At 39.6% G+C, this 14,414-nt stretch overlaps 1 protein-coding gene across 2 annotated transcripts; it reads right to left on the reverse strand.

Annotated features, from left to right (window-relative positions):
* Positions 1-1,789: 1,789 nt before the first annotated feature.
* ncapg (non-SMC condensin I complex, subunit G) lies at positions 1,790-13,900 on the reverse strand. Of its 2 annotated transcripts, XM_030149742.1 has the most exons (23): positions 13,861-13,900; positions 13,434-13,546; positions 12,593-12,853; positions 12,209-12,437; positions 11,948-12,093; positions 11,714-11,798; positions 11,413-11,605; positions 11,183-11,332; positions 9,867-10,007; positions 8,840-8,963; positions 8,514-8,603; positions 7,483-7,671; positions 6,544-6,654; positions 5,993-6,112; positions 5,520-5,753; positions 5,056-5,237; positions 4,526-4,691; positions 4,060-4,227; positions 3,832-3,955; positions 3,506-3,552; position 3,037; positions 2,221-2,290; positions 1,790-2,129 (listed from the first exon to the last, which is right to left on the reverse strand). In XM_030149742.1, exons 2-23 carry the CDS (start codon positions 13,539-13,541, stop codon positions 2,009-2,011), a joined length of 3,060 nt encoding a protein of 1,019 aa, XP_030005602.1. In that variant the 5' UTR covers positions 13,542-13,546; positions 13,861-13,900; the 3' UTR covers positions 1,790-2,008. The 2 variants fall into 2 exon arrangements, with proteins under 2 accessions (XP_030005602.1, XP_030005592.1); XM_030149732.1 differs by lacking the exon at position 3,037.
* Between the last annotated feature and the right edge of the window lie 514 nt (positions 13,901-14,414).

Here is a 14,414-nt window from a genome sequence, read left to right on the forward strand (position 1 = left end):
ACCAGACTCTAAAGGCAGTTTACAGAACCCCACAGAATATTGGTCCTATCGACTTGCCGTTTTCACCAGTCTGTACCTTGACCAAAAATACACAAGTATGACAAACTGCAGCAGGATTTTGTGTGAATCCCCAGACACAAATACACGCATGAACACAGAGGCCACTTGGCTTTTATAATAGAGATACTAATCTGTGGTACATTCAGTAGGACTACACATGTAGCAGTACTACACATTTGGTACATTCAGTAGTACTACACATGCAGTACATTCAGTAGTACTACACATGTAGCAGTACTACACATTTGGTATATTCAGTAGTACTACACATTTGGTACATTCAGTAGTACTACACATGTAGCAGTACTACACATTTGGTACATTCAGTAGTACTACACATTCAGTACATTCAGTAGTACTACACATGCGGTACATTCAGTAGTACTACACATTCGGTACATTCAGTAGTACGGACCACATGCAGTACATTCAGTAGTACTACACATGCTGTACATTTAGTGGTACTACACATGTAGCAGTACTACACATGCAGTACATTCAGTAGTACTACACATGTAGCTGTACTACACATGCAGTACATTCACTAGTACTACACATGTAGCAGTACTACACATGCAGTACATTCAGTAGTACTGCACATGTAGCAGTACTACACATTTGGTACATTCAGTAGTACTACACATTCTGTACATTCAGTAGTAACTACACATGTAGCAGTACTACACATGCAGTACATTCAGTAGTACTACACATGCCAGTAAAAACCAAAATACAAATGTATAAATGTGAAGAGTGAAGTAGCAACAACCTTGTGTGATCCAGTTCTATTGTATTTAACTTAAAAATTCTGCTCCAGCACTTGTAACTTTACCAGTCACAAGTCTGTAATGGGTTGATGGGAACATATTTTACAGTCGAATGTATGCAGTGTTGCTGCGCCAGGCTTTTACACCTTGACTGAAAAACAGTCTGAGACAGTTCATGTTTGGCTACAGAAGACATGTCTATTTGTGCTGAGCTCACCTTAGAACACCTGTTAGTTTGACAGGTAACGCCTCCCCTTCACCCAGACAGCTCACCTATCACCATCCTGGAGCCAAGTGTTTGGTAAAGCTGGAAAGACTGAGCTCACCTCCATCCAGAGTCAGAGGATAAAGGTAAGACTGTCTTTGTAAATTAAAAGCTGTGGAAAAAGATAGAAATTCTACTGGCTGTGTGTTGAGGACACACATGGGGACATGTCACTACTGTTCACAGATGACCCTGTAGCACCGCATTATGTAATAACAGTGCAATATGTAATAATTTTTCACCCCATTATGTAATAACACTGCAAAAAAAGAGGGAAATGTACAAAAATGCCAGAGGGGTACCTAAGGGTTAAGGCATCAATTTCAATATTTCTATGGTTTATTACATAATGCACCAAATTATTCCATTTCCTTTAAAAAAAAGTGCCACAACTGCATTTTGTAATCATCGTTTCAATATGTAATAAGTTTTTACAAAATGTGCTTTAGAATTTTATTACAAAATGTGGCAGTATTACATAAAGGGTGAAAAATTATTACATATTGTAAATTATTACATAATGCAGCACTACAGACCCAAACTCATCTAATAATGACTCAAAAAAAATCTACTTAAAAGCAAATTTGAGTTCATTGATTTACTACTTTTGTGGTTCCATGTCTTTGTTTTCATAGTGATGGCAAGGTTACTTTTATAGTTTTTACAAGAAGAATTCAAATAAAACTTGATACACAGAAATGTTTAGAGATTTTTTATTACATGCGAAGGTTATGTCGTTTAAAAGGGGAAACTAAAACAGTTCTGTTACATTTAGGTCATTTTTATTGAAAGTTAAAAGACAAGTAGAAGTACTTCCACTAAGGTGTATTTCACAGTTAGAATTTAACGACTGTGTAAAATAAACAGTAACTTAGTTTCCATTTACGACCCAACAACCCATTCTATGAAAGGATTCTCAGGCCACGTCCTGGTTGATGAGGGTACTCAGGTCCATCTTTGTCTTCTCTAGAGCTGCAGCCTTGGTCCTCCGTGATGAACGAACCACATGAACTGACTCTGGGACATTTTCTCCATCACTGTAGCCAGGACAAAGAAAACAAGATCAGAATAAAAATTACAGTAAAGGTAACAAATGCTGTCTGTTCGCTGTGCTGACGGAATACACACCTCTCTTCTGATGACTCCCGCCCTCCTGCTGGGCTTCCTGCCCCCTTTGGCTGTGCCGACTTCCTCTGGCCTGTGCACATAAACAGTCATGTAACATCACTAAACTGAGCCAACACCTGGGCTTTGAGGTCCAGATTTAAAGTGTACCTGTACCGATCATGCTTATAATAATAACTGTACTTACATGCCAGAGAGGTGCAAATTCAGTAAATAAATTAAAAAAAAAAAAAAAAAAACTTGCCATAAATGCACCACCTTTGTATTATGTGAATTACAGGTAGGGGCAGAACCTGTGGGAAGCAGCCATTGCCGGCTGTAAGTTAAATACCATCGTTGTGTCTGGGTGATGAGTGTGAATAAACAAGCAGCAGTCAGTGAGCGAGATTGAGTGGAAAACACGAGTTTGCGTTTGGTGTTTGTGCAGCCGTAACCTTTGCACCCCGCCATCGTCCTAGAGACGTGACCCAGCACTGATAATGTGTCATCTTAGACTGGCATCTGCAGCATGGGGTCAGTGACCAGTCCATCATATCCCAGCTAGACAATACAACAAGTGTGCGTCACTACCGGAGCTGGAACAGCCCCGTGAAGGAGGCAACCTGTCTCTGACCATGCCTGACTGAGCAGTGACTTAGTACTTGTATGTACTTGACGGGCTATGACACAAGTTTCCTGATGGAACCACTAGTATTATACATGATCTTTTGACATAGCTAGCACTGAAATTCATTACAGGTACCCTTTAAGGATTAATCATCAATTTCTAGGATACTAAGGCCTTAATTTAGGCAAGACTTTTTAAGGATCTGTGGGCACCCTGATTTAAAAGGTCTGCATTGTATACCTTCTTTTAGCTGCATGAAAATGAATCCATTTAAGAGGACTGAAGACTGAAAACTCATCTTATGCCATCTGGTAACTCAGCATGGCAACAGCATCAGGTTTAAAAGAATATGGATATTACTGCTATAATGTGCTGGAACATGTTGATAGCTGATGAACAAGATAGGTCAAAGTTGTTATAGACACTTCGTATATTGACTGATTCAAAGCTTAGCCTCATGCAGTAACAGGCAACAAAACATTGAACCTTAAAGCTACGGGTAGTCTTTGTTTATTTGCATACAGAGAGGGAAAGCAGGGTCTGATCACAAATGATGACTCAAGACAAATTTGGGGATGGATGTTCATGACAGGGCCCTTGTCTCAGATACATAAGAGGTCATAAAAACCGAGCTGCCATAGGCATCTGTAGTTTTGGATGGGTGTACAGAATGTGCATTACCTCTTTGGCTCTCTTGGCAGATTTAGATGGATCATCTGTTGCAGCTTCTGTGGAAAAAAAAGAAGACAGCTTTTATATTTTATGCCTCCGTGTTTGCTTGATGTGCTCATACTGACAGGCGCTGAGTAAGATGAAGTGAGCCGTAAATTAATCCACTTCAGGTACTAAGAGATAATCCTTTTACATCAAGCCTCGTTTACAGGCACCGCAAACTTTACATGTATTGTAAATCTAGTCAGACGTAAGCACTGAAGAGGCAACATTTCAATTACTACGGCTTAGCGGGACGCAGTTTTCTTCTGTACAGATTGCTTTAGCATGTTTACCATCTGCATTGACGTCAAGTGGCTGTAATGCGCTGGCACTGAGAAGCTCCGCTTGTTCTCTAGAATCCACAAGCTGTAAAAGCATCTTCTCCAGGGCACGCAGACAGACACGATCCTTCACAACCTGAAGATAAATACAGGCAAACACAAATGAATATCAGAATGAATACTTATCATAGCTATGTAGAAAGTATTAAAACAGCTGTGTGTTTATATGCCTACATGTACCTGTACAAGCTCCTGCATCAGGGTCTGCAGGTCCTTCCTGACAGTCTCGTCTCTGCTGAGTTCCAGATTGCTGAGAGTCTTGGCATAGAGACGCACCTCAGGGGCTGTAGGGTCCTTCAGCATCTCCCCACACATACGCACCGCCAAGTAATCATGGACACACACCTCCTGACAGATGCATGCAGGCACATACCCAATAAAACAATTAATATGTATGGGGTACTGAATTCTGCATATTATAATTCTGAGCGCATATAATTCTACATATTATTATTGAAAATGAAAGGGCAGACTTTACTTGTGTTCAAAAAATTAATATGATCAGTGGAGCAAAAGCAATATGATGAAAAACCCAATGGAGCCACTAAATCACAAGTACACAAAAAAAATGTCTCATCAGGGATAATATGGACTGATTGCTGAGGGGTTTTTGAGTTCCCATCGGTGTGATGCTGGTGTTTCTTACCTCTGTGTTGGTTGAGGGTTTAATAAGTGTAGTTGGGCGGGTCAGTTCAACCAGCAGCTCGACCACATTGTTAATATCCACCTCAGCAAGTGGAGAGGTGGCTGGGGCATTCATCAGAGTCCGCACAGTTGGCAGGAAACTCTCCTCCACAACCTCCTGATGGGCCCTAATACACACAAAGCAACACTCCATATTAGTTTATGGGAATGCTGAACAAGTAACAGAAATACAACTGTAAATGCACTATGGCTGAGGGCAACATTCACATCATAAGAGCTGCAGTTAACATATAATTTATTAGAACCTCACAAACAAAGCACAGTTCAGCACTATATCATTGTGCACTAAAGAGACTCCAACTTATTCTCTAGATGCATTTTATGAAACAATGACCATTCCCACTAAAACTGTCAAAATAACCACTCAATGATTTTTTTCCTGCACATTGTTCAGTCCCAGTCATACATTTTACCATGACAAAAAAAAACAATAGTTAGGTGGAATGAACACTGTAAATTTGTGTGAATGACCTGCTCTCGCAGGCATAGAGTTGGAAGAACACGCCAAGGCAGTGGCGCAGACGGGTGTCATCTTCAGTGACTGGATTGTACCACAGCAGAGTGAGACGGGAGAATATTTTAGCACTTGAGATACGCCCAGTGTACATAAGTTTGGAGAGGCCTTCAGCAGCTTCTGTTCGCAGGTCAGACACCTGTGAACAATGGACCAACACAATAAACAAAAACACAGAATTTAACACATAGAACATATATACCGTTTGAACACCATGTAATATATGTACATCTTTGGAGATTACTATTGAACCATTGTGGCATGGTGTTGAAATGCATTTTCTCCAATGCTTTGCAGATCTTTGATCACTCTGCTTTTTCCTCTGTGAGTAATAAATTCAATGACTGTAGTGCGTTTGTCATTATTTGATATTACTCTTTATTATTTCCAAAGCTGTACATCGCCAGATGTGGTCACACACCTCACTGTCCAGAAACTCTGATAACATCACGAGTACACTCTGAGTGGTGCCCTCTGATGCATCCCCCTTCTCAGCCGAAGGTGCGTCCTCTTCCTGTCTGTCTGGTGACTGGGAGGGCGGGGCCGTCTGAGTGGCGGCTGTGTCGGACAGCAGCTCGAAGCCGAACAGCAGCAGCAAATCAATAATGGCCCGCAGAGCACTGATACGGATCTTTACCTCATCTAGCTGAGCAATCTGGAAGCACACAAATTTAAGTATCGCCAAAAGACATGAATGTATTTACAAGGTTTAGAATTTACTAAAAATATTTTACTTGATATTTAATGAAAATGACCTTTTCATTTGGCAAAACTGCTGAAAATAATCGACAGATCTCAGATATATGAAGTGCATTTTTTAAATGAAATCCCAATTCTGATTTGATATTCAACAGGTTTGTTTTAGGTTGGTACAATATATGTATCTAACATTACCTGTAGCAACAGGACCATGTGTGTTTTTCCGAGGTCCTTACTGTGCAGAGTGCATGTTCCCAGACACACTACTGCCATGTTGCGGACACCAGGGTGTGCATTTGCAATACTAGGTAGGATCTGATACAAGGGGAGAAAAAAAAAGGCTGTAACCAAACTTCACTGTCAATATTTACCTTAAATACTGTACATAAGTTACATTCCCTTTGCCAGTAATTAGTAATGATACACCTCAGCACTAGGCAGAAGCACAAACTTCTTCTTTAAAATCCATTCAAAGGTACTCTCTGTAAATCCAATACTACATAGATAAAAGTTGTTTTCAGTTCTTAAATCGATTCAAATTAAAAGTTTCAGCAATCATAACACTCAACTACAACATGGGAGTCTTGTATATTAAAATTAATAAACCATCAACACTCCACATTTGTTTTTCAAAGAAAAAATATTTATGTTGAATAGATGAGTAGTATTGACAGTCAACATGAGCATCTAACATTTATGTTGATATATGTGATGCTAATCAACAGATGTAGGGTTTAGGTACACACCAATGAAGACATTAAAGCACTTATGGTCGGTCCAATTCGAGATTTGATATTCATCTGTTTAAGCAGCTCTGCACACATTGTCAGACATCTCAGAAGAGTCTCTGGATCGTTCTGAAATCCACAAACAGAAATATTGATGAACTTACATTGGTCCAGTTTATTCCTTAAAGGTAGGGTAGGAGATCTTGGAAAAACAGTTCGAACAAGCTACATTTTAAAAATACACAATTCAAAAGTCCAAACCCCTGTCTTCAGATTTCCCCCCGAAGCCACGCATCCAGAGTACTGGCACGCGCAATGCTTGTTCCTGAGGGTTTACGAGTGCTGCACAGCATCAGTTCCTCCGGCTCCAGCCCTGGCCCCACCCCGCAGATCCATGTGTACCTCATTCAGTCTCCTCCAACACTCCCACTCTACAGAAACAGCCCCGTTCATACCTATCTGGCTACTGTTACATTCCCTAGTGATTTATGTTAGTGACAAAACAGTTTGCCGGTGAACTTTCCATCCTAATATAGCTAATAAATATAGCCAAGCTCTGGCTCTGTTTCCTGTACAAGTGTTCCAAGCCTCTGAGAACGCACGATTCATACACGAAGAGTCTTACGCGCAGAGGGGGGAGGGACAAATGGCAGTTGAGTTTGATAGACATATCACCATTCAATCATTTCGATGGGCCAGTTAAAATGATTGGATGGTTTTTTTTTTCAGTCCTGTCTGTTCTACAGGTGACAGAAATTTTTTATGTTTGTGTTGAAGCATTTAATTAATTGGTTGTAATCAGGGTGTGAGGGGGATTTTAAGCAATATAGTAAAAAATGCTCCAGGAAAACATCTCCTACCCCACCTCCAAGAAATTCACTTATTCAACTTTTCAGGATAAACTGTAATAAATCACATAAGAAATACAGGGTGAGTGTTTCCTGCTGATTTTTGTACCTTCTCACTGCACATCTCTTTGTCCACTGGCTGGTTGCTCTCTGCAATTTCCTGGATGATCTGGTTCCTTCGATTCTCCAGCTCAGAGATGGAGTCCTTCAGCTCTGCTGCACGGTTGAACTCCTGAGTGGAGATACAGTCTTCCAGTGCCTGTTTGGTCTCCAGGATATGCACCTTCACCTCTGCAAGCTAGATAGGATAGAGAGGAAGCAGAGAGAGGAAAATGTCATTCCTGAGCTGAAATACACTCATGAGGATTTCTTACTGCTGAGACAGCTTGCTGCACCTCCACTAACAGCAAAACAACAGCTGAGCCTTAGAGCCGAGATACCGTCCTCTGCAGACTACTTACTGAGAAACAGAGCGATGGAGGGGCAAAGCAGGTGCACAGGAGGGATGCAAGTGAAAAGCACACCTGGGCAAAGACTGATCTACATAGACTGTTAAGCCTATAGTATATATTAAAATTAAAAATGGAACAATAATAGCACAAACCCAAAGCTATGCAACATTCCCTGTTTGTCTATTTTTATACTAAGTAAACAGCGTAAGTGGCCTCAATAAAGGTAAACAATAAAAATAAGAGCAAATGTGGTGCGATTTTTAAAAAGGTACTAGACCTGGATACAGCAGACTAAGACCAGCTTGGCCTACATATACACCTTCCACCTCAATTGTTAAATTGATGCTTTGCTTCCAAATACAAACCATCTGCCAGTTGAAGGTACTGAGGAATGGACAAATAGAAACTGACACAGAGCGAATGCAAATAGAACAAAAACCGGGGCAGGACAAAAGAGATTTAGAGAGAAAAGTAAGAAAGCAGTACAACTCTACATTTAGTCTACTGTGTATGGACTATTTCAACATAGTTCAATTTATTTCTCCAGTTGTAACTTTTCTCCTAAATAGCATATCTCACTTTTTCTAAAGTGGGAGTTTTCATCTATAGAAAAACACACAGGGACAGTGGGAGGATTAGAGGATCTAAATATTGCTCCTGGGATCATTCATTTGGCAGAGCTGCTCACCTGGACCTGCTGCCGCCGCCTCTTATTCTCATCCACAGGCTGATTGACCTCCATGATGGGCTCCCTGACGTCTGAGATGATTTCTGCCACCTGAGTAACACAAAGGCAGCTCATTTCAACACTGATCTCAGTGCTAATGAAAACACCACTAAAAGGATAATCTGTTTAATTTTGTGATACCTAGAACAACATAGCTTGAATAGCATGACAACGTAATGAATAATGTATTTTTCAGCTCATATTTTCAGTTCTGATTTTGATATGAGCACTGATATTTAGTTCTCAAAAATAACTTGGATTAAATGGAGAATCAAGAGTGTCCTCACAGTCTGTATGCGCTTCTGGTCATCAGAGATGAGAGTAAGGAGCTTTTCAGTGAGCAAAGACACCAGGGAGAAAGGAGTTTGAGGCAGAGCCAGCATCTCCTGCAGTACAGCCAACATGCGTTTCCTATAATAATATACAACAGAAGACCAAGTGAGAATGAAAAACAGCTCAGGTGATATATTTGGCACAGTACGGTACATCAAACACAGCATCTGTCTTGGCTTCACTTTGTCTTTTTGTCAAAGAGGGGACCACATGACTAATTCAAATTCTTTGTAGATTATTCTCTCTTTAAAGGTGTCCACTAGTTTACAGCTCAACACAACTTCATGTACAACCCCAAGTAAGAGGTGAAATCAATAGGATGGTATTGGAAATACATATTTTAAAAAAAGAAAGCAGAAATATTCAAATTTCCCTTGAAGACATTGTGCTTGAAGGCATTTTAACTGATCCCTAAGAGAAAAGGTCTTACTTGTGATGTCTCTGGACAAATTGTTAAATAGGTGATGCAAAATACTGATTTTATTCCAAATGGGAGAGTTTACACCGTCCCCTTACTTATGACCTTTAAGCATCTCACTGTTTTCTCTGTATTTCTCCTTTCCTCAGTTACACTACCTTCTGTTCCTTTTCACCTTTTCTACTCCACCCTTCATGGCTCTATACCTTTCATTGTTTATGCAGACTTTAACATTTTTTAGAGGACCACAATGCATGCAATTTAAGCCACACTTCATGTCACACTGATTGGACATTCCTTGATGTTCCAGATATCATTGCAGATTAATACTGTGTGGTGATGATATTTTTCTGACATGAAAGACTAATGGCTTTATATCCAAAGTTTCTAAAGTGAGAGTTTTCTGGCACACAATGCAGCAAGTTTCAGAGTCTATTTTCAATATAGGCTCTCACCTTTTGAAAGGAAACTGCAGAAGCAGGTGCACACATATTTATGAACATGATTCAATTTCTCATATCCGGTTAACCCACCTTCCTAAACAAACCTATTCATCATCTTACCTGCTGCCCTCTTCATTGGTATCCAAACAACCAATGAGATGGATGAGTTGCTGTGAGATGAACTCTTTGGTCATGACCAGCTCCAGCTGGTTAAAGTTGGCCCTCTGTTCTTCTGACAGGACAGGCACTGCCTTTAGGTAGCTACAAAGGTAAAGAGTCAGAGTCATACAACTCAGAAGTAACAGCAGCTCCTTGAGCTCAGACAGATTATATAATTCAGAGACAAAGATAAAATACCCTTTGTGCTACTGTATCCAAGTCATAGTGGAACAACTCAAATAAGTAACAAACAAATACATCAAATTCAATACAGCTCATTTTTAGAAACAGTACTAGCAATGCTTTAACAGTCAGTGGTTGAGTGATTCATACAAACCTGGTCACTTATTTTTAAACTGATTTAACATATTCCATGATCACTTACATTTCACCTGTAGCACTCACTGAAAGCCAAAATATTTAAGGAGCATTTCAAACCATAGGTTCACACACATTTGAGAGTTTAAAAGAACAGCAGAGCAGTGTAAAAGAAATGCATAAGAAGCATAAATCCTGAGATTTTATATAGTCAAGACTATGAAAAGCAATTTGTGAGTAATTCAAAAAGAAATATTTCCCAAAGATTCTAAGCAAATAAGCAAGATACACAAATTGTATTTATATGTTAACTGCTTTGACTAAAAATGATAGAAGGTCTTGTAGGTTTTTATTTCATCTGTGACCAGTATATGAATACTGTGGTATCACACATCAGAAGCAAAATTCGATCTGTAAGGACTGAAATGTTAATGCAGGGCGGTTGAGTGTCGTAAGTGTGAGGGTCTGAGGCTAGACTGAGCAGTAGTTACAGTACATAATCTCTTAGGGATGTTAACTTGATAACAACCACTTTGAAGGTATCTGTCTTTGATTTTGTGAATAAAAACACACCTTTTCAGAGGTACTATACCAAGAGAAGTTATTTGCTTGTTCAATATTCTATATAAATGCCACACTAATTCAGTTAGTCATATTAGGTTAAAATCAAACCATGATTTAGCCACACATTTCAAGCTTTTACTGAAGCCTCACAAAGTGCAACACAGCTACATACACAAAGAGGTCCTCTGAGAACAATGGAAATGCCTCCAGATACCTAGAGTTAAAAAACAGCCAATGCGGCAGCTGTGTTAGCTGTTGTGTTGAAAATGCTGACCATGACAAACTAATTACATCCAATTAAAACATGTCAAAAGTCGGTTTAGTCCACATGGACAAAAATACAGCTGACAAGAAGAAAATAACAAAATTCAGTGACTCTTTGTCACTTCTCTCACCCAAAGAGGTAGTCAGCATAAGTGGCAACATCTGGTAACACCTGCTCAAGCATTTCCTCTCCGTCATCTCCTTTAGCCTTGATGAACTCACACAGAGCTCTCCAATATAGCACATTCTCACAGGTCAATGAGTCCTCTGGGATCACCTTCCTGTTGGAAACATATTTAATCTCCAAATGCAGGAACTGTATTGATTTCAGCTGCAAGAGACTGTGTAAGGGTAAGGGTACCTGTTGTCGAGTTGTACTCTGTTTTGCAACAGTTCTTCAGGAGGTGTGCCTTTGAATATGGCTTTGAGTGTGTCCAGAGCTGTTTGAGCACAGTTCTCCACATCAAGTCTGTGGAGCAGTTCTATCGCACCCCCCTCCAGCCGGCCCAGCCAAGCCGGCAAAAGACGAGAGCACACCACCTCCCTCACCACTTCTACAGGTCAAACAAAATACACAATGCAATAATTCTACAAATGTGAACTTTATTATAGCTTTTGGCACTGACAAACATAAAGTCACACATTCACACAACTGCCGTTACCTGAGGTGTCATGAAGACCCTGCTGCAGCAGACCAACTCTTTGAGCAATAGTCAGCGCTTTAATGTGGACCCTGTCTGCTAGAACCTTAAATCAAGAAAAAAAAAAAAAAAACAAGACAAAGATGACAACAGAAAACAATGATGGTGTTATCCACAGAATTCAGTCATATCAAGACTTTACTTTTCTATTTATGTGCTTGTCATATGTGATTATTTAAATGAATATGTGCGTACCTGGTAGGCTAACTTTCGAACATTCTCTTTAATGTCTCTGGTGCGTTTGAGTACTTTAGGAAGGGTTAACGGAGACATTGCGATGCATGAGAGAACAGCACGTCGTACCTCCGCATTTGAATCATTTTCTAGAATCAACATGAAGGCTAAACAGTGGAAAGAAACAGTGAGAGTTATAGAGAAAAACAGAGAAAACAAACACAAAAGCTACTTTGATAGTTTACTCTTTTAAAAAACAGAGAATAACATGAAAAGACAAACCATTGATTGTGGGACAGTCAGGATCTTTTGGCTGCTGCAGGCGGGTCATTGCCAAGGCAGCCTGAATCCTTACATTGGGAAACTTGTCAGTGACACGGACAAGCATGGCTTGGTGAATACGATCAAACAGGTCATCATCAATCTGGGCGTTTTCTGCCATGCTGCCCAGCAATTTGTTGATCAGCTGGCAGGCACGGAAACGCACCGCATGGCTATTGGCTTTATGAGACTGGGAGGGTAGAATAAATGGAAGAAAAGACAGATAAACAATTAAGTTATTAAGGAATTAAGACAAGGTAAATATTAATTTACTTGTTACAAAATTGCCCTTTCATGATTATTCAACTGAAACAAAGCAATGACATGTTTATGTAATGCCTTTACCTCCAGCAAGAAATTGAAAATAAAACTCAGAAATGGATGATCCTCAGGTTCTTCTTCTTCTTCCTCCTCCTCCTCCTCTTCCTGCTCTTCCTGCTCTTCCTGCTCTTCTTCCCCCTCTGGTTTAGGTGGAGACTGAAAACTTGTGGCAAACTTTGCCACAAAGTCAATGACATTTTCAACACAGGGCTCACGCTTGTACACAATCATGGTGTACTTCAGATAATGGACAAACTCATCGTGGAACAGTGTTTTGTCCTCAAGCTGGAGTTGCAGGAACGAAGTTGTCATCAACATAGACAAGGGGATGCAAACAAGAGAAACAAAAGTTTACTTTTGCATAAATATGAGAAATGTAGTTATCTGATATTAAAAATGCGTATTCATGGCATATGGTAAATAAACAAAGTGGTAGAACAAAATAGTTTCCCACACAATTTTTTTTATAGGTAATGGTGGTGCTGGTGTTTTATTCAAGTTATCCAGTTTCTATTAAAGCAGGATGATATTGGACTTTTCTTTTCATATCTGTGTTGACGAGTTGATGTCTACCCAAACCCTTCACAAACTAAAGGAAAACACTGATGTGTGTAATATTTTGAACATCTTTTTTCAGTACAGACAAAATTCAAGAATGCAAAGTCATTAGGGGTGAGAAAGGTGACTAAGATGTATTGCCCCTAGAGGGGTCTTGGATATGCTCCAAAGAAAAGAACATATTAAACTCAAAATTAACTATGTCAAAATTTACTTAAATAAATATCGAGAAGACACTGGTGTAAAGATGCGAGTAGGGGTCTTGTGATATATAAACTTATGGCATATATGAAATATGTGACATTACCTTGTTGTAGCGGCTCTTCAGGCTCGCCACCAGCTTTGCCTTGTTATTGTGGCCTTTCTGGGCGCGCTGAAACGCCTCCTTGATGTCCATTTCGTTATCTGCAGTCATGTTTCCTTCGCAGAAAACAAAGTTTAAGCATCACTCCAGCGCTCCTTGTAGGCATCTAGCTTTCAGTAACACTTTAACCAGAATAAAAATGCTAACGCCTGTTTGTCTCCAGAGCCTCATTAGCTAACAGCTAACCAAAGCCCCACCTCGTTCAAACTCCCTCAAGAAAAGGGAACGTAACTAACAACATAGTTTATCCGGCTAAGTCCTGAGGGATGAAACACCCTTGACACACTTTATAGCATATCATATAATTACACTGAAGTATGAACGTACGATACAAATGCATTCACATTGATGAAAGTTCAGAAAATCTTACCTTTTCTGTTTTTCTTGTCGCAACACTACCGCCTGTTTTCAAATTCAACTGTCGTGTGTTCTCGCGAGATCAAGGCTGCGTGTTCTCGTCCACCTGTGTTACCCTTACATAGACTTGCAGGCAGTATCATTTTCAGGCACAGCGATGTTTCAAGCGCCATATATTGAATAAAGTCTGTTGTTGATATGTATGTTATTTAAAAGATATATTTTGGGTTTTCATTACAGTAATAATTCCTAAAAGATAAACCATAAAATAATAATTTGGAGGAAAATTCTGGTACTATTGCCTATGAGGAAAAACTCGGGAAATATTTTCGCATTCGTTTTGCAAAAATAAGTGCTTGGTTTTCTACTACGGGTTACAGTCACCACTAGATGTCTGGGGGATGCAGGGGATGTCCAACATAACAGACACATATGTTTGTTAAATAAAAACATGAAAGTTTTTTTTTTTTTTTTTTTTTTTTTTTGTGGAAACGCTACATTATGTTATACACTGTCTAACAGATATGATCAATGCCGTTGAAATTCAGGTGTTTTACATGAATTAAA

This window comes from Sphaeramia orbicularis, chromosome 1, assembly GCF_902148855.1.
Source record: "Sphaeramia orbicularis chromosome 1, fSphaOr1.1, whole genome shotgun sequence".
Lineage (NCBI taxonomy): Eukaryota > Metazoa > Chordata > Actinopteri > Kurtiformes > Apogonidae > Sphaeramia > Sphaeramia orbicularis.